At 48.7% G+C, this 26,051-nt stretch overlaps 12 protein-coding genes across 12 annotated transcripts, besides 7 other annotated features; 7 read left to right on the top strand and 5 right to left on the bottom strand.

Moving 5' to 3' along the window:
• Positions 1–71: 71 nt before the first annotated feature.
• Positions 72–1,862, bottom strand: Tb10.70.6180 (ATP-dependent DEAD/H RNA helicase, putative; the record flags this gene model as incomplete). Its single annotated transcript, XM_817335.1, has 1 exon — positions 72–1,862. One exon carries the CDS (start codon positions 1,860–1,862, stop codon positions 72–74), a length of 1,791 nt encoding a protein of 596 aa, XP_822428.1.
• Positions 478–513: a sequence feature (GC_rich).
• Positions 1,863–2,051: 189 nt separating the features above from the next.
• Positions 2,052–3,629, bottom strand: Tb10.70.6190 (DNA polymerase eta, putative; the record flags this gene model as incomplete). Its single annotated transcript, XM_817334.1, has 1 exon — positions 2,052–3,629. The coding sequence occupies one exon, from the start codon at positions 3,627–3,629 to the stop codon at positions 2,052–2,054; it is 1,578 nt and encodes a 525-aa protein (XP_822427.1).
• A 477-nt stretch (positions 3,630–4,106) lies between these two features.
• On the bottom strand, positions 4,107–5,702 carry Tb10.70.6200 (hypothetical protein, conserved; the record flags this gene model as incomplete). The annotated part of the gene is made up of 1 exon (XM_817333.1): positions 4,107–5,702. The coding sequence occupies one exon, from the start codon at positions 5,700–5,702 to the stop codon at positions 4,107–4,109; it is 1,596 nt and encodes a 531-aa protein (XP_822426.1).
• Positions 5,703–5,812: 110 nt separating this feature from the next.
• Tb10.70.6210 (uncharacterized protein) lies at positions 5,813–6,751 on the bottom strand (the record flags this gene model as incomplete). The annotated part of the gene is made up of 1 exon (XM_817332.1): positions 5,813–6,751. The coding sequence occupies one exon, from the start codon at positions 6,749–6,751 to the stop codon at positions 5,813–5,815; it is 939 nt and encodes a 312-aa protein (XP_822425.1).
• Positions 6,752–6,984: 233 nt separating this feature from the next.
• Positions 6,985–8,151, bottom strand: Tb10.70.6220 (histone deacetylase; the record flags this gene model as incomplete). The annotated part of the gene is made up of 1 exon (XM_817331.1): positions 6,985–8,151. One exon carries the CDS (start codon positions 8,149–8,151, stop codon positions 6,985–6,987), a length of 1,167 nt encoding a protein of 388 aa, XP_822424.1.
• A 293-nt stretch (positions 8,152–8,444) lies between these two features.
• Positions 8,445–8,465: a microsatellite.
• Positions 8,466–10,060: 1,595 nt separating this feature from the next.
• Positions 10,061–10,447: a repeat region.
• Positions 10,448–10,641: a repeat region.
• Positions 10,642–11,876: a repeat region.
• A 1,017-nt stretch (positions 11,877–12,893) lies between these two features.
• On the top strand, positions 12,894–13,271 carry Tb10.70.6250 (hypothetical protein; the record flags this gene model as incomplete). The annotated part of the gene is made up of 1 exon (XM_817330.1): positions 12,894–13,271. One exon carries the CDS (start codon positions 12,894–12,896, stop codon positions 13,269–13,271), a length of 378 nt encoding a protein of 125 aa, XP_822423.1.
• Positions 13,272–13,503: 232 nt separating this feature from the next.
• Tb10.70.6260 (hypothetical protein, conserved) lies at positions 13,504–14,391 on the top strand (the record flags this gene model as incomplete). Its single annotated transcript, XM_817329.1, has 1 exon — positions 13,504–14,391. The coding sequence occupies one exon, from the start codon at positions 13,504–13,506 to the stop codon at positions 14,389–14,391; it is 888 nt and encodes a 295-aa protein (XP_822422.1).
• Positions 14,392–14,584: 193 nt separating this feature from the next.
• On the top strand, positions 14,585–15,103 carry Tb10.70.6270 (hypothetical protein, conserved; the record flags this gene model as incomplete). The annotated part of the gene is made up of 1 exon (XM_817328.1): positions 14,585–15,103. One exon carries the CDS (start codon positions 14,585–14,587, stop codon positions 15,101–15,103), a length of 519 nt encoding a protein of 172 aa, XP_822421.1.
• A 1,766-nt stretch (positions 15,104–16,869) lies between these two features.
• Positions 16,870–18,765, top strand: Tb10.70.6290 (ribonuclease L inhibitor, putative; the record flags this gene model as incomplete). The annotated part of the gene is made up of 1 exon (XM_817327.1): positions 16,870–18,765. The coding sequence occupies one exon, from the start codon at positions 16,870–16,872 to the stop codon at positions 18,763–18,765; it is 1,896 nt and encodes a 631-aa protein (XP_822420.1).
• Positions 18,766–19,237: 472 nt separating this feature from the next.
• Positions 19,238–19,260: a sequence feature (AT_rich).
• A 321-nt stretch (positions 19,261–19,581) lies between these two features.
• Tb10.70.6300 (dual specificity protein phosphatase, putative) lies at positions 19,582–21,249 on the top strand (the record flags this gene model as incomplete). Its single annotated transcript, XM_817326.1, has 1 exon — positions 19,582–21,249. The coding sequence occupies one exon, from the start codon at positions 19,582–19,584 to the stop codon at positions 21,247–21,249; it is 1,668 nt and encodes a 555-aa protein (XP_822419.1).
• Positions 21,250–22,262: 1,013 nt separating this feature from the next.
• Positions 22,263–22,310: a microsatellite.
• Positions 22,311–23,407: 1,097 nt separating this feature from the next.
• Positions 23,408–23,851, top strand: Tb10.70.6310 (hypothetical protein, conserved; the record flags this gene model as incomplete). The annotated part of the gene is made up of 1 exon (XM_817325.1): positions 23,408–23,851. The coding sequence occupies one exon, from the start codon at positions 23,408–23,410 to the stop codon at positions 23,849–23,851; it is 444 nt and encodes a 147-aa protein (XP_822418.1).
• Positions 23,852–24,795: 944 nt separating this feature from the next.
• On the top strand, positions 24,796–25,926 carry Tb10.70.6320 (hypothetical protein, conserved; the record flags this gene model as incomplete). The annotated part of the gene is made up of 1 exon (XM_817324.1): positions 24,796–25,926. One exon carries the CDS (start codon positions 24,796–24,798, stop codon positions 25,924–25,926), a length of 1,131 nt encoding a protein of 376 aa, XP_822417.1.
• Between the last annotated feature and the right edge of the window lie 125 nt (positions 25,927–26,051).

Genomic DNA, 26,051 nt, shown 5'->3' with positions numbered 1-26,051 from the left:
TTAATTCAGCTTTTCTCTCGTTAAGTTAGTTTTTAAACGTGGCACGGGGGGCAGCCATTTTCCACATTCATTTAATTTTGTGGTGTGACTTCCTTCAATGAAAACTTCCACAGCTTCTGCCTCACTTCATGCGAGCTGTTGGCCGGGTACTCAAACGTTACGATCTCCCCACTGACATCCTCCGTGACGTTGCAGACGTTGCTGAAGAGAGATCCAATATTCTTTTTGAGTACATCCAGGGCAGTAGGAACAACGGCATCGGGCTTTGTAGACCTGAAGGGGTTCTTCACGGTAAGCGTGAATGTCGTCTTCGCCTGGTCGTTAGGAGGTGTAAGGTTCCCCTTTTTGATCCTTTTACGTGCGACGCTACCTTTTCCTTCACCACCAACAATGTATTTCTTGAAAACGATGTGTGCATTCTTTTCGATAACTTCAATGGCAGCGTCCTCACGTTCATCGTGCAGTTGTAAGCATTTACCGGGGCGCCCGGCCCGCGCAGTGCGGCCCGCCCGGTGTACAAATGTTTCAACAGCCATATTGTGTTTCGGGAGCGACAACATTAGTACCATGTGTACATCGATGAAATCCAATCCACGGGCCGCAAGGTCTGTGCAAAAGATAACCGAAGCTGCACCACTGTTAAAATTTTCCATCGCTTTGATCCTCTCCACCTCATCCTTGCCAGGGTCCAACGAACTGAAGGAAAATTGCAGGTTTTGCGTTAAAAGAAAACTCTCGATCTTTAGCACCTGCTTCCTGGTTCCGAAAACTACGGTGCGGCCAAAATTTCCCGTGGAAAGCAATTGTACGGCCCTGTCCACACGGGCTTTCTGCGGACAATACATGGAGAAGCATTCCAGTCTCTCTGGCAACTTGGCAGTCCCTACTGTCACAAGCTGGTAGTAGTATTTTTTCACTCCAAGAAACCCCGCTTTCACCACCCAGTTTGGAATCGTTGCCCCACAGAGCACGTAGTGGTGAGCACGGTAATCCGTCAATAGCCCTTTTGCCAGTGAGCCGTTTGCTTTTCGTATGAAATTAAGAAGATTCCGCATGCGCCGCCCGATGTTAGAAAAGCGTGGCCCAAGTGTCAGGTCCACCTCATCTACGACAATGGCACATACATTCGAAGCACTAACAGAGGATGAAGCGAAGTCCCCCTCCCTCTCATCGGTGCCAGGGTCATCACAATAAGCCTCCTCCTTTTCCTCTTCCTCTTCCCTTGCCCTACCAGAACGCGTTCGCTTTTCCCCTCTGGTAGATTCCTTACTCAACCTGCCTCGAATTGCCTCATCAAGAGAGCGAACAGTCCCGATCAAAACATCACAGCGCCGAACTTCAAGATTGTCAAACCCGGCGATGAGTATATTCAATTTGGGATATATTTTCTTGAGCACACCCTTCGTTTGCGCGGCCAACTCGTTGCTGAAAAGAAATATTAGAAGAAATGGCCCAGTCGACGCGGGAGGAGAAAAAGAACTCATTATGAGGTGGCGTTCGATGATGGGAAGAGCGTAGGCCAATGTTTTACCGCTCCCAGTGCGGCTGTGGAGAATCACGTCACGGCGGTTAAAGACGCCTCGGTAACACTGTGCTTGGCAGGGAAGTAGAGCCTCGAACCCCATCCTCTTTACGAGATTTTTGGCTGTCCCAGCAGTCATTAAAGGGGCCTTTTTCCGTTCTGTTTGCCCCTCCGAAGCTTTTTGAGAGTTTGGGTGCTCGGTCTTGTCAAGTGGATATTCCTTTTGAAGGCGGTTGAAGGAGAGATCAACAGTCTCATCTGGGTGAAACACGATGGTCCCAGCCTTTTTGGCTTTACCTTTCTGGGGTCTAGCTGAGCTCTCCCAACTGTAGATGTTCATGGATGCTAAGTGTAAGACTTGATAGGGGGAAAAACCGAAAAATAAAGGGGGACATCGTAAGTGGATAAATATTGTAGTGTCATACAGAATTGTTCCGTTACACCCAGCATCACCCACACAGGACTAGGTCTGAACAGCCCCTATCCGGTAAGCGAAAGATCTACCAATACGGTTCAAAGGACTTGTAAGTCAGTCAATGATGTGTACATCCTTCTCTCCGCTTTCCCCCTCCTCATCGTCTCCATCGTCCTCCACATCAAACACCACCCTTGTTCCTGGGGTGCTCTTCAAAGATTCACGTGATACGGGGGAGGAGGGGCAGGACGATAGGGTAATTACCATGGCCTCATCAGTATGATTTCGCTCACGTTTCCCGGGGTTCTTCAATTTAAAAAAATCCCTAAGGGTCGTTTGCTGGCTTCGGACCCCGCTTTCGTCGCTTTCCTGCTTCTTAAATGATCCAATGGTGAGCATTACCGCATTTACCACTACACCCGGTCGATTGGCCATAATTGCCGTGACGCACTGCATTGCAGCGGACACGAGTGTTTGCGGCGTCACAAGTTCCGGCAGCGGGAAGGTTTTGTTTGCAACACTGCTCGGCTGGTCAAGGCCGCGGTTGCCTAGCTTCACATTGAATGAGTGTCCCTTTACTCCGTATGTATTGCAGAAATCCTCGTAGCGGGCGGAAAGTTCGCCGCTCAGAACCGTGACCCACTTTTGCACACCGTTTGCAGTGGACGACGGTGGGCTAAACGCCTTTGATGCCATCAAACTCTTTGAAATAGATCGCTCTCTTATTTTCCCCTCATCATAGCCACGTAAGCGACGGTATGCATATTCTGCATCTCCTACACTTTCAAAAAACTTGCTCATCGCGCATAGGGAATGTAGCCAAGCCTCACGACACGTTTCCTTCCCACCACATGCAAGTCGAACAACCTCGCCGAATTTCCCACCAAATCCACGAATGCTCTTGAAGGGTAAATCCCACATAACAGAGGCAACACAATCAGGAAACAAGAGCGTCTGCTGGTTCGGTTTATGGCGCGCTGAGATGCTCTTAGCAAGAAGTTTGTTGTGTGCAATACCTGCGGAGCAATCATAACGAAGCTCATCATAGATTTTCTGCCGTATGGTCCACACAACACGAGAGGCTGCAGCGAGAAGTGACATGTTCTCCGCCGTTGGTTGGGGATGTAGCGTTACGTCAAACACATCACTAAACTCCCTTCCGTGTTCTTTGAGCCACGCAGCGATTTCGGCCTGACGGCTTGGAATCACAATTGTAGTTGGATCTGCAACGTCCTCCAGGCGGAGCTCACCCTGCGATGAGAGCAATCCCATCTCACCTTGCTTCATATGAGCAGCTTTCGTTACGTCGAGGAATGCCTCGTCCACGCTACCCTTTTCAACTTCCACTCCATCAAAACTATCTAAAATGCGGAATATTTTCCGACTAGCTTCTCTGTAAGGCTCTAGGGCTACCTTGTGCGTTTGCTTACTGGGATTTTCGTGGTAGCGATACTCCACCTCTCCAGCGGCATACGTGGCGACGTGTGAAATTTTTACGTGAGGGCACTTCTCCAGTGCATCAGTCACAGTGTCAAACCGACCAATTCCAAACTTGCGTGCAGGATAATTTACTGCTATAAGGTTGCCCCACTGAGAAAGAACATAAGGTTCCGTTCGGCAGTCGACGCCGAGCCGCACAGCTTCCACCTGAGCATAAAAGCAATCCATATCGATGTGGGCGATGCAGCGCATTGCTAATTCTATCACATCACTTGTTAGTATTTGTTACAATCGATACGGTGGGAGTCAGTAGCTGCAAGCACACAAAAACAAAGAACGAAAGGCACCGTTCATCCACACGCTATAGTGGCGCCAGCCAACTTCGAAACGAAGCCACCTACAGTGGGCACATCACATTCCGTACTCCCCTTTGTCGTAGCGACAAACGGATATTTAGAATATCGGCAACGAATAGGATCCAACAGAAGTCCAATGTGCAGTGTATCAAAGAAACCCCCGTTTCGGGGGGAGGGAATTCCTCCTGAAACGTTGTCAAGTGGCTACTGCAACGGGACGTGAGCACTCCCTCCTTATCGTCGTCGCTTCCCTCGCCCCCCCCCCCAATGTGCACACGTCCACAGCGCAGAGCACCAAGTCAACGCGCATTTGTTTTCACGTGTTAGGAATTTGTCGAATACGGATATATATGCGTCGATTCCCCAGAGAAGATTAATGCTGCGGGCTCTTTCCACTTATCTCTAGGATCTCAAGGCGTCTCATAATACCCTCACTGCGCCCCGCAAATGTGGTGTTACGGACCACAGTCGATACAACGTCAACCGGTGGCTGCACGTCCATAAAAGCGCTCAGTATTTGTGGATTGCAACGCGTCCCGCGAGCCATCACATGGCGGAGAACGTACAGGGCCTCCACCCAGTCATCGGAGTGCTTCACTAGCATTGACGTCGTCCAAGTGTTAGCCGGGCAATGCTCATTCACCAGCTGAAGTAACTTTTTCACCCCGAAACCGGGGCAGTGTGCAAGGATACACTGAACCGCACGTTGTTGGAATTCCTCGGTAGCGACTCGATGGAAGAGGGAAAGGGACGTTTCCCAATCCCCATTTTTCTGACATACTTTAGCAAAAGCACTCAGCTGTAGCTCCTCAGTTGTGTAACCACTGGCCAGACGCACCGCAATGCTTCTTTTGGATGCGTTGCTCAACCTTATTTTTGCCCCGGCCACCGTTGCAATGCCCCTCAACTGGGGTAAAGGAATTGCGCACCGGCAAAGTATGTCGTACTTTTCACGCCGCGGTATCGAAACCAACTTCGATACAACTAACCCGGCTTCCCAACTGTAGCGGGAGGCCAGCCATAAGGCAAGCCTCCCTTCTACGACAAAATGACCGAGAGCAGCTCTCCAGTGTTGCGGACAGCAAATAGCAATCATCTTTGATAGCACCTCAGTAGAATCACCAACGACCCTATTCCTGCCGTGGATGGATAGGGGTAACTTCCATGAACATCGCTCACCTTGTATTGCCGCTCTTGCGAGACTCATTACTAACTTCGTGCTAATTCCATCCCTTTCCCGCAACGCACTCCAAACCTTCACTAAATCAGTACCCTTCTCTATATACGAGTGCGCAGCATTAGCAGCAGAGATTGACGATAGGTGATCACGCCTTCCGTTGCCAATATGGCGACTGTTGGTGAGTTTTAACTGGCTAAGGATAAGACCGATGGTGTGTTGTTTGGATATGCTCCCAGATCCAAGAGCGTTCATCAACAGTATCATCAGCGAATCTCTGCACAATGCCCCTGGCGTATCCAACATGGTGAAGAATCGAGTCGCTTGATGCCAATTTGTCCACTTGGTTGCGGACAGAAATAATTGGGTTTGTATTTCATCTTTTCCTCGAGCGCGCGTTAGCAACTTAACAACTGCACTGTCAAATACATCCGCGGGCACCTCGGCGCACATCGAGCATTCGTGCACCAATCGGGCAAGGTCATCCACATATTGCACATCTTCAGGCCTTATTAGCGGCAAAGCAGCGCACCAATGTTTCCTTAAGATGCTGGACGCTAACCGGAGACGCGCCCTCCCGATGCTCGCGTCTTCTGCACCGATACTGCTATGAAGAGCCATAACGCCCCGTACCCAGCGACCGCTCCGTGCACACTCTGCAACGAAGGACGCCACTACCGACATCACTATAATAGCATCACCCAAGTACTTCAAACAAGACCAACGAGAGCGAACTTCAATAGAATCAGATAAAAGGGACACACCGCCAAAAAAAAAATCAGGAGATATCATTTAAACAACATCATTAAGAGACTGCGATAAAAATTCACAACATTGCTGCTGCGCAAAAAACTTCTCCAAAAATACTGCAGAAACAACGTTAAAACCGCATATTGATACTACTACTCCATCGCTAAACTTTCAATGAGTTTCCTCGAAATTGAGTTCAAAACATCAAGCGTTGGATTATTTTGGTCGACAGACTCTGCAAGAGGGGTACCTTCCTCGCACGAGCTCATCAGCTTTGGATCAAGGGGTATTTCTCCCCAAAGAGGAATTCCAAACTCCTCGCTTAAGCGCTTTCCAGCACCCCGCGTATTTGTACGTGGAAATATAAACGAGCCACTACCACAGTTAGGGCACACGAAACCGCTCATATTTTCAACAATACCCATTATGTTCAATTTTGCCTTTTGACAGAAGTTTACCTCCCGTCTTACGTCAGCCTCTGCAACCATCTGGGGTGTGGTTACTAAAACAGCGCCACTGACGCCACCACATTGCTGAAGAAGAGATGCAGTAGTGATGTGCTCATCTGACGTCCCAGGGGGTGTGTCAATCAGCATCACATCAACATCGTTCCAAATTACATCCTTCAGAAACATTTTGACAGCGCCATTCTTCCTGGGCCCGCGAAAGAGCACAGCTTCATTCTTATTTTCAAGAAAGTAGTGCATGGACATCATAGTCACCGTTTCATCGATCATCACCGGTTCAATACCAGTGGCACTGTAGTGTGCATTTTCCCCCCGAGCGCCCGTCAAACGTGGAATAGAGGGCCCGCATATGTCGAGATCAACAACAGCAACGTTGAGTCCTCTCTTCCCAATGGCAAAAGCCAACTCTTTAGTAAGCGTACTCTTCCCCACACCTCCTTTCCCACTAACGATTAGCACCTTCCGCTTAACACCAGACAACCGTTGCCTGATAAGTTCAATATCAGGATCGGGACCTTTGGGTGCAGAAGCACATAGAGAAGCATTTGGGCACCCTTTACAGGAAGGTGCCAGACCAGCATCAGGACTGTCGGGTCCGATACAATGAGAATTTGCCAAGTTCATTGACCCTTTCCAAAAAGAAATGCGCCCGAAAAGAGAAAAATAAGATATAACTATATATCAGAGTATCCACTTCCCGTCCGGGTAGTGTGTGTATGTGTGTGTGTTTGGGGGGGGGGGTGACATCAGGACAGATTACTCTTTCAGTAACACATAGAAAAGTTAAGTATTCACTCGACACCAATTCATAAGTTGGGAGGGGAGAAGGTAGCAATCACGCCGCCCTGATGCACAGTTCAAACAGTCATTATATTTGGACAGTGCTTGTCTATTTGCTCAATAATCACGCGGAAGGATCGTTGAACGTTAACACCAGGAAGAGGTTTGTTTTCTTCATCCTGTGAAACTAAAAGTTGTGGCGATTCTTCGAAGAGCCATCCACTAAGAGGCATTCGATGTAGAGGAATGACAGTGTTCAAGGGGAGCCTTTTCCCACAGAGTATGCTAGTTTCGTATGCCCACAGCTTGGCAACATTCCGCAGGGTGTAACCACCACCACCAACCACAAGCATTGGTAGCCCTAATTTCTTTACCTCTTCAACACACTTTCCATGACCCCATGACGAGAGATTAAAATGTCCCAAACGATCTCCTGCGAGCGAATCGGCTCCACACTGCAAGACAACTACATTTGGATTGAACCGTTTTACAATGGATCTGAGCGCACGCTCAAAAACTGTGGTGTAGTAGAAGTCATCCACACCATCCCACATGGCTAAGTTCATAGTGTAGTGGCGTCCGTTTCCAATGCCTACATCCCGTGGATGGCCTGTACCCGGAAAAAAGGACTCGCCAAACTTGTGAAGGGAAAGAGTAAAGACTCTTCTGCTACGGCAAAACGCTTCGTCGACTCCGTCTCCGTGATGCATATCAAGATCAACATATAAAACTCTATCATGGCATTTCAGTAGCTCAATAATGGCGATAACAATATCATTCACGTAACAGAATCCAGAACACTCACCGCACTTTGCATGATGCATACCTCCACCCCAATGAATCGCTGTATCGACAGCACCACTATTCAGCAAAACAGCCGCCATGAGGGAGCCACTAACTGTTGAGAGAGAATATTCAACAATTCCCTCAACAGGTGGACAATCTCCGGAAAAGGTAACCTTCGATACCTCTGTATTCCACAACCAGCTGCGGTTACTATGAAGTCCCAGATTCAGTATGTAATCTTCAGCATGGTAGGTAAGCAGCTCTTTAATACCAATTGGTGGCGGGACAACCGTCCGACAAAACCGCTTTAACCCCAGTGATGCAATTAGTTCCATTGTCACCAAAAGTCTATACGGTTTCATTGCATGCTGAGGAACCAACGCTGAGAGCGTACAATCAGCGGAATAGCAAGATGTGTCAATGAGAGCGACGCGCCGACAATCACCATCCTCATTCATTTGAGAAACTGTACGAACCTTCTAGGTTATTATAAATGAATACGCTGTTTGAGGAAATGACAATATATTACCTTGCACCGCAAGTCAAAGTGACCTCACGCAGATGAAACAACCAAATTAAGTGAAACCACACACACGAGTTTTGCTACCACCGTACCCGATACACAAAAAAAGTATATAAGCTTTTCACCCACATCTTGTCCTTTTTATCAGCCCTCGTGGCACTTCAGAACGCAACTGCACACTCGCATTTACCTTCCCCTTTCAGGCCGAATTATGTAATGAAGGGGGCGACACACACACACACACACACAAGCTTTTCAGTGATTACGAGGTCGGTGTCACCTTTGAACCGGACGCAGAGGGAAACAAGACTGGAGTGCAAACAGTAGTTGCCTCTGTGTCGCTTGCATGGCTCACAGACCACGAAACCCCCGTTGGAGCAAGGTTCCCTGGCAAAGAGTACAAAAATACAGCATAAGTTTTTTTCTTCAATGTGCGGATTGACGACAATCGTGGCCACGCCACACTAGCGAACAGAAGGAAATGCGTTTATGCAGATCATGTCACATGACATGATAGTGTGGGACTCAGCCTTGGAGAACGAGCCACTGCCTACTAAAACCCTCTTAAGTGGAGATTATTACCCACCCACTTTGCCAGTGCATGGAGACCATGATTCGCACGGTCGTATAAAGGGATGGTCTTCATTGTAGCCTTCTACCCCTCCTATAGCTGTTGTGGCATCTCACCCTGTAAATTCACCACTAGCTCTACAGCTAATGGCACGTATACGACTTCGATGGGTTCTACTTGCAAAGGTGCTCAACTGTAAAACATGAAGTAGCCACATATCCGCGTGTTGATTTGCGCTTCACACACATAAATATCTTCAACGTCCAAAAGTGCACTCACAATGGCACCCCAGCAGCTGCCCACTGTGGTCGATATTCCAGTGTTCATGTGGTGACAGTTAGCTTCCATAGAAAATTTAATTATTCCTGCGTACTAGACCCTGACACCACAATGAGGCTTCTACCTCTAACATAAGGGACAGTATAAATTAGAGTAAAATGGAATTAACTGTAGACCAGAAACCCACATAAGCATACTGAACAAGTATGGTAACTTCCTACCCTCACGACACTTGTCTTACAAATTTCGCTACCTTTAGCATGCAAGAAGGCGGTTGAATGCCCTGGAGAACCACGACCAGCACCAACAGGAAGTGGCATGACATCTCATCCCGCTGTTCTCGCCACCGCCTTTCATACCAATCACATACGCGACAGAGGTATTCCTATTTCCTTCGTTAACACTCCACAGCGCGTTCCTCAGGGAGAAAGACATGCATATACGACCCGCACCACGATCTCACCGTCAGCCCACCTCCCCCCCCCCCCCCTAGTAGAGCTCGGAGGCGGTTTAAAAGCTCTCGGCGGTCCCGCCGGCCTCAGGCGGCCTTGAAGTGGCGCGAAAGTGACAACACACCTATTCGCGGCGCTCCCGGAGAAAGCGTGGATCGAAAGGGCCAAGACTTCCCCTTGTCCCCCTCACATTTTTCAGGTACACTTCTGATTACCTTCGCGGACGCACCCCGGTGGCGCTTTCCCTCCTATGTTTCGGTCACCTTCCTGGACAGCAGAGGTTGCCACACCCCCCAGAAAGCCCTGGATTAAGGGTGGGGGGTGAGCGGTTGGAAAAAAGTTCGGACACTTTTGCGAGCTGGGTGCCCTATTTCGGCCAACACGGTGCTCCTGTGCGGGGAAAGCTACGCTCCTCGCGAATGCGGTGTACCGCCACATCTCGATATTCACGGGGTATGTGCGCGGCCATATTCGTGTCAATTTGCCATTTGCGTTACTGCGTTCGACGCTTTGTAAGCCGGGCTTTGCACTTTTCATTTCAGGCACTGCAGCGGTGTCCGCGTGTTGATATTTCGCAGCATACATTCGCAATGCCGAGAGGCAACGGGGCGGGAACGAGCCACTGCCACCTCTTCTTCACTCCCTTTTCCGCTGACAGCAATATCGGTCCCATGTAGGTTACAATGTCCTGGAGCTTCGGGCCAGGCAACTGCGGCATGTCAGTCACCCTTTCCACCATACCATCAATCATCCCATTCCATTCCACATCAACGACTAAATACAAACTTCAATGTGGTATACGCTTTCCCTCCCGTATTTGTAGGAGAAGCACCCGTAGCTTATTTGGGTGTTGGTCTGCCACGGTGGGATTGGTCTGCTTCCAATACCATGAGTGGCAACAGCAAGTCTGTGATTGTCAAGAGTCTGCTCAGGGGCGACGCCGGCCACCTCAACGTGGTGCCAAGTTCTAGCGCCCCGTATTTTCAGAGGAAGCCAAGAGCCAGCAGCATTTCTCTAATGGGGAACTCTGCTTTGCTCCAGCTCCGGCTTCTCATAGCGTCGGGGCCGGTCGCGTTTTTCTGGGACACCGTTTTTCACTTCTCGGTCCCGGACACGTGCCAGCACATCATAGGCAGCGTCCGGAGTTTTCTCTATGACGTTGTATACGTTTGGAAAACATCCAGTGACATTCCCGCACCCTTTTCTATTGCTAGGGATTCTGTTGGGTTACTGCGGGCCGATGGGGCTGCATTTGCCCGCTTCACGAATATCAGTTTGTTTCCCCCCAATGTTGTCGTAGCTGTCCCATTCTTTTTTTCCCCAATAATGCAGATCCCTCAGTCCATGGCCCGTGGCATCTACCAGGCGGTAATTGTACACCGTTTCCACTGAAGCGTTGTGCAATCTGCCCACCCTCGCTTTCATTTTTATATCTTTGTGATCTTCCGCGCGTATGAGCCTTATTTAATTGCGAAAGAGAGCCCTGTTGCGGTATCGAAGTGTGAGGAAAGTAACTGGGGGCTTACGCCACTTGACACAAAGGGATTGGTGAAATCGTGTAATGTGTCTCCTCGTGGTCTTGGACATGAAGATTCGGAAACACTCTTCCTCGGCATTGCACTTCACTGAGACTTTCACTTCTCACATCAACACGGACTTGGGACTACGTATTAATGTGGCGCTCCTGAGCTGTAGGCCGCTACCTTCAGGGAGGGTGCTCTCTTAGTACATTCGCTATGTCACGCCTGAAATGATACAGCTAAATTTTCAGTGTGCAACAGCGGGTTCCCCTCCACAACCCTTACACACATCCTATTACGACGCTTCAACCCTTCACATGACACACGCTCGCGCCAGTGCGAGGTAAAAGAACCGCAGAAGCTGGTGTGCTTAGCCCTGCGTGAAAGTAGATATTGCTCCTATTTGAAGTAGACTCAGGTCAATTTTTTTCGTATTGTCTGCATAGCGCGCCTTGCCATCTCAATTATGCAATGGAGTATCACAAAGAGCAACTTTTAAAGTTCTCTCAAGCCCTACCCACGCTCCGCCGATGTTTGGCGTGAGCAGTATTCATTTCACAAAACCGAAGGGTGTGCTTTTCATCTGCGTTAGGTAAACTTCCATTAGGTGCTCTCAAGACCATGGTGCCACCATGTCCACTTACCTCCGCAGTGTGTGTTTGATATTTTTCTCTTTCGTTTGAGGAAGCAGCAGCGTTCAGTTATGTGTAAACAAATCGGCACGTAACTGGGGTCCTTCTTCCAGTAGTCGGTTCAGCGAGCAGATAAATTCAATGGCCAAGATGCTACTGAATATGGTTCCCTTGTAGGGCAGTCTTCTGAAGTATTTTTGCATCCGATAGCATCTCCCTGGCGCTTATTTTACACGTTCTGGCCTTGAAAAAAACTGCCAACATTCTGATAATTCTCTGCTGTATGTTCGACTTTTTCATTTCCTGTACCAAGCTCGTCGCGCTATGTTGTGTCGAAGGCTGTGTCATGAATAACGGAGACAGTTTTGGCGCAATCAGTGTTGTGGTCTGCCGCAGTAAATGTCTTTGAGTGGACATTGCTGATGGCATCGTTGCGAGCCTGCCGGAGCTTTCTACGCCACACCTGTTACCACGGGCTCCAAAATGTTCTCCAACTGTCCCTTGGATCTTGGTGTAGCTAGAACGCCGCGTGGGGAGTAGGCCGGATCACGGCTTGATGTGCCAGCGGCCTCAGGAGCAAGAAAATAATTCGTCTTCTTTTCCTTTTGAGTGGTACGAATACAATACCAAGTTTGACGCCGAAAAGGGCCGGGGATCAGCCGAGACTGAATACCTTCCAACGCCCCAACGGGAAGTCGGGGCCTTCGTTTTCCACGGGACCTCGTCCTCGCTTGATGCGCTGCTTCGGTCGTGAGAACGCTTCTTCAGCATACAGGTGGCGCTTGTTTGGGTGTTTTATCGATACGATGGTGGTTATCATCGGCGTCTGGCGTATGGGGTGGTGTTGGTTTCGCGCTCTATTTTTAACTCCAACATCGGAGAGGGGCACGCAGACATGATCCACTTTTCCGCACGTAAGAATTTAATCTGCTTCCGTCACTTGTGGGCTGGTCCGAAGTAAACCACTCGACTCTTCGGCACCGGACCTATTCCAACCACATGGGGGAAAAACAGAATTTTTGGTAGGCTGCGGCGGTCGAACGCGATGTGCCGTTGCAGGAGCGAACCTGCTACCACTGACCTCCGGGGGTGTCTGCCTGGCGCGGCGGACCGCCACGGGTGGTAGTGGAAATGAATCTGTGTTTCACTTCGCAGTTGCTGTCAGTCCGCGAGCGTCTGTGTGTGTGTTCCCCTCCTCTCGAGGGGGCAGAGCTCAGCCTCGGATGGGAAGTGGGGGTTCCCCCCTCTTGCTGTCACACTGCTGGTGGTGCTTCCCCTGCGCTGGATCGACCCGGCGGTATTCAATCGAGTGGCGCTGGACGGTGGGGCTTGACGTCGCCCGGTGTAAATTTTGTGGAGGCTCCCAGCATGGGCGACATTGCTTGCTGCGCGTGTCTGTTGACCCTAGGGCGTTACAACACGAGTGTCCGGTTGGTAAGAAGCTTTTGTGGATCCTACAGCGGCTTGTTATCGTGACGTTTCCGCAGGGGGTGGGCTCCAGTGGGGTCCGTGCTATTCGGTCGTTTCCGGTGTGTTTGTGGTGGGTTTCAAATTTCGGCGTTCACGACTGTTTGGGCAGCCGCTGGGACCCAATTTTCTAGTCTTTGTGGCATTAAAGTGTTATTAGGGACATTATTCATAGTTACGTTGTCCCCTATTTGTATGAATTTGTGCGGGACATGATGTGATAATTTAGGTTCTGGGGAGAAGAAAATCTCTGTTGGGGGCATGTTGTAACGGCGACGAGCAGTTCCCCTTTTCGTGATAAATGAGTGCCGTTTTTTTTCTATTTTTTCTCTAATTTTAATTTCTCCTGGGGGTGGGGAAGGGAATATGTTTCGTCAGGAACTACGCCGTTGTTCGGTTATTCTTTTTCACGGTGGACTTGTTCCAAGGAGGATGATAATCAATGAGGACCCCCAAGAGCGGTCAAGAGAGTTGGCGCTTAGAGAAAAGGTAGCCAAAAAATATAAGGGACTCAGCATATCCGAATTTTCCGGCTTCAGTTATGGACATTTCGCGATGGGAGGGCTGGCGACCAGTGCTGCTTTTCGTGCTCGCGAAGCTTCCCAAGGAAATGCCCCTAATTTTGGAAACTTATCCCAAGGAGAGCGTCGCGTTGACTGGCTCATGTTTTTTACTGGTGTGGTGCTTGTTTTTGTTTCGTCGAAAATCATTATACAGCGGCTTTTTGGCGGTGTATCAGAGGATTTGGCATTACCTTTGTGGATTGGAAGTGTAGATGAGCAAGCGACTTATTTGCTCTTCACCATACAGTACGACAAATCTAGCCGTCAGCGGATTAAGGATGAGTACCTCGCAGAACGAAGGATAAATCCATTCATTACTTTTTTCCCCTGGCTCATTACACGATATCCTGAGTACGGTCGCGGCGTGCAGTTCAGCCGTGACGTTGCCTTTGGCACACTTCGTGAGATACTCTCAAGTGGTAACCAGAGGTCATTGTTAAACCTTGCCGGTAGCACAAAGGACACGCTACTGAGGAATGACAGCCCGGCTCATCGCGTCGATTATTTTCTCAGGAGGGTGGGCGTGGTCCCGATGATTCAAGGAGTGAACTCAGACTCAAAGGCGGCTGCTTACGTACCTCCCGCAGTCGCATCGAACCTTCAGCTGATGTACGGTAGCGAGCCAGAGGCAATTAAAACTGTGTTAAGCGTCAGTCCGGATGAGAGACATGGATCTGTACCGTTCCAGTAGTTTATATTCATGTGTTAGCAATGCAGTACCGTGTTGCTTTGTAGAAGAGACATATCGTTTTCACTAACCATCACAGTGTATATATTATTAACGCTTGAGTAGTGTTCGCCTTGGCGTCAACACTTGCACCGGGGAAGACTAACAAGTGAATATATTCCTCCCTTTTTAATATCTCCACCTAAAGTGTTAAGTGATGCTATCGAAAATGAAATGCACTCTTACCCATGACGTCGTCAGTGACCTTCAGGAAGCTTTTCGCCTTTTTGACAGCGCTGATGAGGGTGTTATAGCGATGTCACGGGTCAGGTCTCTGGCCTTCAGCTTGGTACCGAAGCTAAATGAGGGGATGTTCTCCCGTGTTTTATCCACAACGAAGCTGGAAGGCTGTGATGTGATCAATTTTCCACAGTTCGTGGTACTTTTTTCCACATTGAGTGATGTCAGCACACGAGCTGAAAACTTTGGAGTTGATGAACTCGTAGAAGTTTTTTCTCACTACGATACCAACCGAACGGGTTATATTGACTTAAACTGTTTTCTCCAGATAATGATGGAGGAAGGAGAACTTCTCTCGGCTGTGGAGGGTAGTGAGCTGGTTTTGCACCTTCGCCGCTTCGGCTGTGTTCATTTGAACAAAGTTAACTACTGCAAATTTGTCCAAAGACTCGTTGACTCTAGTTTATTGAATCCCTTTTCTCACTTCTTCGTTTGAAGGAGATTTTTTGGTGGTGGTGGCAGTAGTAGTAGATGTTGGTGCGTAGTGTTTGGCTTTGCCCTTTTTGTTTGTGTTGCACTCCTATATAGGATTGAGGTAAGATTTGTTGGTGTGTGCATGCACTTCTTTTCAAGTTACCGCTTAGATGGGTTTCTCCGCTGGTGCGTGTCGTCACTCTCCCTCACTTTTCTATGTTCCGTGTTGCGGCAATGCGGTCGTTTTATTTTTGTCTGGCTCCAAACTTTCTGTCCTACACACTTCGGTGTCCCTTTACCTGAAGGTGAAGCAACTGACATTTTTGTTGTCCCCGTTGTATATGGATTGGAGGTTACCAGTGATGGCGGATGCTGGCGCGACCGTGGCCTTATCACTTCTTCACGTGGCCATCTTTGTTGCACTTTTTTCTTCGTTGTCAAAAAAAAAAAAGAATGGCGTCTGTCATCATATGTCGAGCGCCATCAGATTTTCGGTTTGTGCGTTTCTGAGTGCTTTGAAGGGTAAACGCTTTCCACTTCCTTAAGTCAGAATTTATTTACGTTTGCACTGGTTGCAGGAATAAAGCATGTTCGCCATCAAAAAAAAAAACGTTGTTGAAGTCGTCAGAGGGTTGCAGGACTGCTGCCTGATTTTTTCTCTATCTATATGTTCAGGTTTTCCCTGTGCCTTCGCTGATAGTTCTGTAACGTGGTTTCGTATTGCTAAAGAGGTAGTGCCGCTGTCTATTCTTAGTTTGTGCGTGCTGCGATTTGTTTTTTTCTATATTTTGCCTTGTGTGTGTGTGTGGGGGGGGGGAGACCGTTGAGTAAGGGATATATTTCTTTTTCCGTCTGGGAAGCTAAAGGATTTGTTGCTAACCTAATTTCTGTTTGCTTTTTTTTTTCTCGCCTGGCAAGTGGACTCACCGTTGTTGCAAATGGACTTCCCTCTTCGGACTGAATACAGGAGGTGCCCGTCCCATGTTATACTTTTTCGTGTGTTATCCACCTTTCCACATAAGCCAATGATGAGTCTCTAAGTTTTTTTTTTTTTGGGGGGGCGCGACTAAGAGGGTGACAGTTGTTACAGTATGTCGTGGCATCCACTCGCGGTTACTCCACCTACGTGTTTTTTTCTATGAATCGTAAAAAAAAAACGCCAGTGTGGTGACTTTTCACCCAGCTAACTGCAGTTTTCTTGGTATGCCGTACGATGCTCCAATATATATACATATTCGTATGATGGCTCGGTTTTGTGAGCGTATGGCAATTCTTGACCGATAATGTCATCTGAAGTGCCAACTTATCGGGGGGGGGGGTTTCCTTTTTTACACTTCCTACCAAGCAATACAAAACTTATTTTTATTTTTAAGGACCACAATGTGCGCTACGCATGTATCTCTGTAGTCCCACAGTTTCCTGTCGCGTGGTGTTTTTTCCCCTGCGAAATGCGACCTTCACTGTGGGTGCTCATGACCGCAAGCAGCTCGCTTTTGTGATGGGTGGAGTGTTATACTTTTTGGAATGGGTAATTTGTGTGGTAAATGAATGTCAGAGGTTTGTTTGTCGAACTATATCTGGGAAAGAGACTTGCCTTTTCTGTTGTGTGTACGAGGGTTAACACACATTTTACAGATCTATCATCTGTCGTACGCTGTGCGAACGCGGAGTAAGGAGCGAAACTGATACGAACGCAAGGTCCTGTTAATAGGAACCTACTGCTTCCTGACGTATAACTAGCGGCTTCTGTTGCATTTTAATGAAGGTAAAGTACTATTAGCTTTTAACATGCCACCTAAAAACAGGCAAGATGAGGAAAAGTCTAAACTGACTCGTATTGCCGTTGTAAACCACGACCGATGCAAGCCAGCAAAATGCAATCTAGAGTGCAGTAAGTGCTGTCCAGTTAACCTTCAGGGGAAACTATGTGTTGTGGTTCAAAAAAAGTCAACAATTTCTGTAATTTCAGAAGAACTTTGTATTGGCTGCGGTTTATGCGTTAAAAAATGTCCTTATGGAGCCATTCAAATCATCAACTTGCCATCCAATCTGAATAAAGATACTGTTCATCGGTACGGCCCCAATAGTTTCAAACTCCATAGGCTACCTCTTCCTCGTCCAGGGCAGGTCTTGGGACTCGTTGGAGCGAATGGCACGGGCAAATCGACGGCATTGTCTATTCTGAAGGGCAAGACTAAGCCAAATCTTGGTCGCTATAAGGATGAACCCAGTTGGGAGGAGATATTAAAATACTTTCGAGGGTCTGAGCACCAAGCGTATTTTCAACACATGCTGGAGCAAAAGATGCGTGTTCTCCTGAAACCACAATATGTGGATCAGGTTCCCAAAGTTACCAAGGGAAAAGTGGGGGATCTACTAACTAAAGCTGATGAGCGGGGTGTGAAGGACTACTATATGAAGGAACTTGATATAGAAAACGTTGCTGATCGCGAACTCGAAAAATTATCTGGTGGTGAGCTACAGCGGTTTACCATTGCTGCTCTCTGTGTCCAAAATGCCTCAGTGTACATGTTTGACGAGCCTTCTAGTTATTTGGATGTTCGGCAGAGACTGATGGCCGCTAAGGTGATTCGTTCTCTGCTGAAAGATGATAATTATGTTGTTGTCGTTGAGCATGACCTTTCTGTTGTGGACTATATGTCCGACTTCGTGTGTGTTCTCTACGGCGTTCCCGGAATCTACGGAGTGGTAACGATGCCTTACGGGGTCCGAGAAGGTATTAACATTTTCTTGGATGGTTTTGTCCCAACTGAAAATCTGAGGTTTCGTCAAGAGAGTTTGTCATTTCGCATTACCGATGACTTGGAAGAGACGACCAAACGCAGTGTACAACATTCTTACCCGTCCATGGTAAAGAATTTGGGAGGGTTTACATTAACTGTCGAATCGGGATCCTTTTCTGACTCTGAGATTGTTGTCCTTCTAGGTGAGAATGGATGTGGTAAAACGACGTTTATTCGCATGCTCGCTGGCCACATTAAACCGGATAATGAAGTGGAAGTACCTCAACTGTGCATAAGTTACAAACCACAGAAGATCGCACCGAAGTTTCAGGGAACCGTGAAGGATCTTCTCCAATCAAAGATATACGAAGCGTTCTCTAATCCCCAATTCCAGACAGATGTACTAAAACCCATGACAGTTGAGGAGCTGTACGATCAGGAGGTGCAACACCTTTCCGGTGGTCAGTTGCAACGCGTTGGTCTATGCCTTGCCCTCGGCACACCGGCAAATATCTATCTAATAGACGAACCCAGTGCCTACTTGGATTCGGACCAGCGTATAATAGCTGCCCGTGTCATCAAGAGATACATTATGCATGCCAAACGAACTGCGTTCATCGTTGAGCACGATTTTATTATGGCAACATACCTGGCGGATCGTGTTATTGTATACGACGGCACTCCAGCTGTAAATTGCAAGGCCAACGCTCCCTGTGCCCTCTTGGAGGGAATGAACAAATTTTTGAAAAGCCTCGATATTACTTTCAGACGTGATCCATCGAATTTCCGTCCGCGAATCAACAAGTTTGACTCGGTTAAAGATCGTGAACAGAAAATCGCGGGGAACTACTTCTACATGGTGGAAGAGGTCGCAAAACCGGTCAAACCAGCGAAGGTGGATGGAGAGGATGAGGACGAAGATGATGAAAGCAACGAGTAGGTATGGAAAGTGGATGCGTTGGGGTTACAATGATCTAAATGCCACCGTATTACGCTTTTTCTGATTCGTTGTTGGAAGGGGGAGCGTGCGCACGTAGAGAGCTGCGTGGGGGTGAGGTAGCGGAGGCAATGCCGCACGGATGGTCCGCGTATCAGAGCAAATAAGAATATTTTTAACGAAAAACAAGCAACGGATGAATATCGGCACATGTACTTTTGTCCATTTCACGTTGTGGTGTTCAATGCTGAGTAGGTGGAGTTAAGCACTAAAAGTTAAACTTAATTCGACTTAAGTGGGTTACGTGGCATAATAATGTACTTACTTTTGAAGGGCAAAAAAGACCCTAGCGGCTGGGGACCGGAGAGAGAGAGCCTAGTCGGTACCTCTGATAGAGTTCTCAAGTTCGTTTTCCCTTTCCCCCTCTATTTTCCCCCTTCCTTCTTATTCTCTATACCTATTGCAACGGTTATTCATAATTTATATTATTATTATTTTCAAAGGTCCCAACAGCACACACTGACCGTATCAAAAGGGAGTTAGCGGTTTTGTTGCCAAGTGCAAGGAGTTACTATTACAGAGGGAAAAGGGAAGAAGAGCGACCAACAGTTCAAAAGCCCCGCGTGGTATAAAGAGTGTGGTGACAGTATTTAGAGACATAGTCCCTTTCCGTGTACGGCTGACTAGAGGAATCTTGATCACCCACAGCCCTGCTGGACCTCGTTCTATCTGAAGGTAGTTTTTTCCTGCCTATTCTGCTTTCACAGGCTTTTCGTTTTCTAGTAAGGCGAGTGTTCTCTAAAGTGACCACCAGCCGGCATGCAGGAACTTATCGCTGTCCGTGTCAAGGATGGCATCTTCGTGGGAAATGCGGTGGCTGCACACGATCGTGAGTTCATTTCACTCAACAAGATAACCCATGTTGTTAACTGTGCCGGTGGCGAGCTCGCTGATCTTTTCGCAGACGATGGCGTAAAATATCTTACGTTTCCCTGGAAAGACCCTACTGGTTCAGTCTGCACAGCAGTAATGTTTGATAGTGCGGATGAAAATGTTAAGCGGACGGTGCGGTTCATAGATGAGGCACTTGAAGCTGGTGATTGCGTGTTGGTACACAGCCAACTCGGTATGTCACGTAGCCCAGCCTTAGTAGCGGCCTACCTGATCGTGAAGTATGGGTGGAAACTGGAGAGTGCCATCTCCTTTTTGGAAATGGCTCACAAGGACATGTCCATAAAACCACATTTTCTGCGACAACTCCGAATGTTTGCGAAGCGCAACACTATAGAACACGATATTTTTGATGTTGACGTGGACGATTCATCTTTTGGTTTGGACAATGTCCAGTGGATGCTTCGTAACACACTACTTAATGGTCTTACCTCCGCCAGCCAGCGTCAGAACGAGCTATACAAACTGTGCTCAAGCAAGGTAGATGTCGGCCAACCAGTTAAAACGTCCGACGTGCGAGTTACTACAACACGCATGAAGAAGGCTAAGCGTCTGGTGTTTGTTGACACTAAGCAAGGGTCAGATGTTGAACCAAGGAGCGGCACGCCTGTTGTTACCGTTCAGCCACTGCGTCAAAGTGAACCGGGGAATCACTTCCTCGGTTACCATGGTTCCATTGCCCTTGAGGGGCGTCGTCGTAGCAACAGTATCATGCGTCACAGTGTCTCTCCCTGCGGTCGTAGTGTCGAATCCGATCCTAGCACAAATCCACATGGACGGCAAGAGCTCACGCTACGTTTTGAATCAAAGAGTGGCAGGAGTTGCTCAGCTTTTGACGGGGCCACCTCATCGCAGGCCGCACGTACGGCTAGCGGATATTCCACGATTGATGGAGCAAGTCACGTCGGTGAATATCACACGCACCTGCCATCGCCGGACACTATTCACGCTCCAGCCCGCTCTCCGTTCGCGACACTCACGTCCGGGCACAAGTACCGTAAGGGGTCTCCTTTACCCTCTGTCGTGTACAACAGTTCGCCGATGCGGTCTGTGCAGCGTCCCTCATCTGCGCTTGTGTCTGAGGGAAGAGGCGCGCAGTTAAGGACCTCATCTTACACAAGACCAACGGGGTTCTCTCGAAGTGGAGTAGCGCGGTCAGGTAGTCCATGTTCGGTGAGTTCGCATTCCAGTGCGTTTCTCGCGACGTCCACACGGTTGTCGTCCTACAGGAACATTGCGCCACACCGATCGCAACCGAGCAGTAATGTCCAACCAGCGTGGAGCGCTGGAAAGACGGCGTTATCTCCGTCAAGGGTTCACAGATCTTTACTGCGAAGCAGTCCATTAAATAACCGTCCGGGTTCTCCAGTGGAGCGGCCTTCCTCCACTCCTCGTAGGGTATCGTCACCCACATCCGGTTCTGCCGATGCTTGCAGCAGTCGTACGGTCTGTGGTACGAACAGTGGCTCCAAGGGTGGGGGAGTGGGTTTGCTGCGACGCCAGATACCAGCGGCCATACCATCCAGCAGGAGTTGATTGTGGAGCTGCATCACACGGTTGGGCGTGGGCGAACCACAAAGGGCTCGGTGCCCGTCATCTGTGAACATCTACTCCTGTACTCTGGTGCTGCGCATGGTATCTCCGACGTGGTGGAATAATTGACGTATCAGGTCTTCTAGTCATTTGTTTGGACAGCTTGTCAATTCATCTTAGCAATGGCTTGACCTGGGAATAGTGCTGGCCTTCTTGCGGGGTGTGAAACTCGTATTAAACGCGTGGTTGTTGCAAACGTTACACACGGTTGGCTGGAGCCGCCATCGGGAAAGGAGAAACGGTGTTTGTGTATGTTGTAGGTACTGAGAGAACCTGAAGATAGGGGGGAGGGAGTAATCAAAAAGATGTCTTTTGTTTCAGCGAGTTTGATAGAGTATAAGCGGCGCTGAAGAGGAGAGGAGTGATTGAGGTGAAGACGTCTGTGATACGGTAAGCTCGGTGCATATCGGGGAGGGGCACTGTGATGAAGGGCGATCCCATCTGCGAGATGAAGCAAAGGAAGACAGTAGGGGCTATTTAGAGATCAGTTGCATTTCTTTAGTGAAGAAAGAGGGTTGTTGCTAAAGGTCGCATTGTTTTTGCTGTGTCCACGGTGATGGGTAAGGGGTGAGGCGAAGGGGAGAAAAAAATGGAGGGAGGTGGAAGAGAACAAAATAGTAGGAATTATCCCTCTGAATGCAGTTTCGTATTTGCGGCTCGGGGGCCTAGAGAATACATATGTGGGCGCTTATGAGTGAAAACGAGCGGTGGGTAAGCGCGTCGATGTGAAAGGAACGCTGCTAGCCCTTGCGAGGGGCGATTTCTCCTGGCGTTATCCCTTAACCCTTTATCATTGTCACTGCCTCTCATGCAAACACTTTTCCTCATATATTTTTTTTAAAAAGAATTTTCGATGCCTCTTTTCCGTTGCGTAGGTACCAGTGGGTGTAAAACTGTTGATACAGTAAGGGTAGTGCAGATTGTTTATTGAGACCGCGTGTCTAGTAGTGACTCACCGCACTCACACACACACACATATATATATATATATACGTATACACTCATCTATGTGTTCATGGATGTGTGCTTTTTTTTTTTCGCAAGACGGAGGGGCGGAGAGGCAATACTTTTAGTGACCGTGCACTGCGCGCACAGCGGGGCGGCATCGCATCCCAAAGAGTTGGGGGGGGGGGCTAACATTTAGCTCTACCCTATATATGTACTTGTTGATGCTGGTCTTTGTGCCCTGCGTGAGCCCTCTTCGTTCCCCCTCTCACACTCCCTCCATCGCTTCTTTTTCTTTCGTCTCCCTGGGGTGGGGAACGTGATAATTGGCTTCAGGGAGTTTTTCCATTCGAAGTATTACTATAATAGCTTTTTTAAATATCCGGGATTTATAACACGGCTCTGTTGGTGCTCCCGCCCAGTGATGTGTGCTCTTCTTTACCCCAATTTCTTTATTTGCCTCTTGGTGCACCTTGATCACAGTATCAGATCTTCATTCATTTTTTGTGGACTTGACCGACCCTCTGTTATCATTGACGGCAAACCTCCCTTTTTCCCATTGATTCTTTTGTCACGACTGTTGTTAGAAACCATTGTGTTTCCGTGAATTGGAGAGGATTAAGCAAACGAAAGGGATGCCGACGGGACACGTGATTTACGATGACGACGGTGAAGTGTTTGAGGAAGACGTCACTGTCGGGCGAGGCGTTCCGCCTGATGTGATTGGACGGATGGAATGGCCTCCGTTGGTGGCCGAACCACCGACGGAAGAAATGAAGGCTTTGTTGCGCAAGGTGCTTGCAGAGTTGGCGGAGACAGCGTGACCTTCGGTTAGGTCGACTAACCCTGTGGGAGAAATATGCGCAGGCCGAGCGGCGGTTGACTTCTCCCACCTGACTACATTTCCACGGCTGTGGTATACACCTTCCGCTCACGGGGTCTTCGAACTCATCTGTTTAGTAGGATCTTTCTACACCGTTTTATGTCTCATTATAAGGTGAATAAAGATAAGTTATCCTTGAGAGAGGAGTGTGGAAGCAGAGTTGTTCTTCATTCGTCTTAGCTGTGGTTGCAAGTAAACCGTAGGTGGGAGGGGACGGAATAGGAGGGAACCTAACGAGGAATAAGGCGCCATTGTGTGTTAGGGGAAGGATTCATGTCATATAGTCTCCGTAAACTGAGGCTTCTCGTAGATGACCCTAATGGGGAGCTCGCGACGAACCTGGCCACCGCGAAACTGTTTTGTGCCGCCGAGGACGACGGGGAATCGGAGGAGTTAGGTAGCCTCATGGGGCCTGAGGTGCACTATGCCAATTTCTGGGGTGTCGTAAGAGGACAAGTTGCCGCACTCGCTGTGATGAGGAAAGAGCATTCGGCTCTTCGCCTATCCTGGTCAACTCAAGTAACTGTCATCACGCCGAATACCTTCGAGCGTCAAGGTTTTGCACATTTTACGTCAGGTGGTATGGCAGCGATCCCTTTGGTTGGAAGCTGGTTTACAAAATTTTCCCAGCGGCGGGTGCGAGAGTCATTAGTGGTGAGGGATGGGAGAGTGGTATTTCGTGACCTCAGCTTTCAGTGGGGACTTGGTGTTCACTAATGGACCCCACCACTCCCCTCTTTTCTTGCACGGGTGCGCGTGTGTGTGGTTCTGGGTCGATGGGAAGCGGTGTGAGGAATGGTGGAGGTTTGTGGAAAGTGGTATGGAACTATATCGGGTCTACGAACTGTATACTCCGAGTCCCGTTTGGTCTGAACCCAAGTGATTATTACTTTATCTTACTTGGTCGCTGTAACTCGCATGTTGTGCGCCCATATCTACCGTTGCACACTTGTGTGCGTCTGAGGTAGGTATTTTTGTCGGTGTTGACAGCGGTCACACCACTGGAAGGTACTGGTAGGTCGATACTCACTCCAAAGCCGAACGAAGGGTAAATAAAGGGATACCCCATTCTCATTGGCTGCTCTTGTGCTGGTTCTGGTATCGGCACTTCATTCGCATCCTATGGAGATGCACGACAAGTGCGTGGGGTGCGACGTCGTTATTTTCTTTGTTTAATTAGCGTTATCAGGGGGGGGGTGAATTTTGAGTGAGTTCACTACATTTTCCTCTCTAAATTCCCCGGCTCCTGGACGTGACGCAGAATGCTGCTGATACCAAGTGGTGGTAGGTACTGTGGCATTGGGAGTGGTTGTAGGGCCGGCACAGTTGCACGGCTTACGGAAAATGCTGCATGCCCTTCCTGCAGTCAGTGTTAGGAAGCAGGACTTATTACGCTATTGGTGTCTGTCGCCTTTGGGCGTTGGAAGAGTACTTTGGAGTCCGTGGTACTTGTGTAAAGAGTGACCGTTTTAAAAACTAAAGACCACTTATAGCCTTCCCTTTCGCTGTTTACTTCCCCCGGCCTGTCCGCTGCAATATTGCTATGAACGGTCTTTCTTTTTCCTCCGAAGAATTTTACTGAAGAGAGTTTTACTTATTTTTGTGGTACTCACTGACTCAATCACTTGCTCATTAGTACAAATAGTTGTGCGTGCAGATGGATGTACCAATCCACTTCTCTTTTGTTCTGGTTTTCTTGGGATGAAGCCACCAGTTTAATGCGGCATACAACACAACATTACAGAGTAAAATCTGAAAAGGTGCTGCCGGAGGCAGAAAGGGTTAGCAATGAGGTTTCAGAGGCTATAAAGAAGAAGGACGTTTCTGTCGAGTCGAGCCTGTCTCCCTCCATGGCTGGGGCACTGTCGATGTGGTATCCGCGGTTACGTAGCGCAGACGAGATAGACTCCTTTGTTTCGCGATTTTTGGCTAGTGGTGGGGAAAATGAAATGGGCTTCTCAACCACGTTTTCTCCCCAGATAATAGACGCATCGTGTCAGCGAGGAGTGTTCCCGTTGGCCTTTGATATCGGAGGTTCGTTTGTTTACGGTCCTAAACTACACTGCCAACGCTATCTAACGCAGCTGCAGTCGCATGTAAAGGGGTTCCCCACGGGAGGTGATGATGATGAGGGAGTCTTCATGGTGAAGCGGCTGCAGGTGTCAAAGAAATATACACGTGAGAGAAATTTGAGTACGCGTGCAGCTTCCTACGATGTGTTCGTGAACCGGAAGGAAGATGTGGCCCCTGTGCTTTCTCTCATACATGCACAGCACGGAGAGAACTGGCTCTGTCATGGCCTTCGCGTGTGTCTTGTGCATATGTTCGTGAACAGCGAGCGATACCGTACAAAAATTGTTTTTACAGCAATTCGGCGCCACCGTCATGATGTTGGGACGGATGCCAAGACCGAAAGCAGTGGAGGCAGCGCCATGTGTAACCGCGCACATGGTGATCATGTTGAGGAAGGTGACCTCGTTGCAGCTGAAGTCGGGTTCGTTGTTGGCGATATTTATACCTCTGCTACAGGTGCCTACTGCGCGAGCGGTGCAGGAACGCTTCAGCTAGCGGTTGTGGGGGAGGTGATGCGCTCCGTAGGGTGTAAAGTGTGGGACTTGGGCATGGGGATGGACTACAAAGTCAAAGGTCTTGGATGCGTCCCCTTCCCACGAAAGCGGTGGTTAGCATTAGTGTTTGAACGCTCGCAGGAAGGCGCTTTGTCGGGGTTCATTGACAGCAAGTTGCGGGAGGAGTTTTCCCGCGGTGTCTCCGTCAGGCAAGTTCTGAAGTAATGCTGGCGGGTTGTGGCCAATGTGTTCATGGCTCGACTTGTTTCTTGTTTTTCTTGCTGACTGATCGAACTGCACTTCGCTGCATTTGGGAGGCGGATGGTGGTTAGTTATGATTCATTCCGGCG

The sequence above is a fragment of the Trypanosoma brucei genome, chromosome 10 (genome assembly GCF_000002445.2).
Source record: "Trypanosoma brucei brucei TREU927 chromosome 10, whole genome shotgun sequence".
Lineage (NCBI taxonomy): Eukaryota > Euglenozoa > Kinetoplastea > Trypanosomatida > Trypanosomatidae > Trypanosoma > Trypanosoma brucei.
The sequence above is the reverse complement of the archived record's forward strand: the minus strand, read 5'-3'. Positions and strand labels throughout refer to the sequence as shown.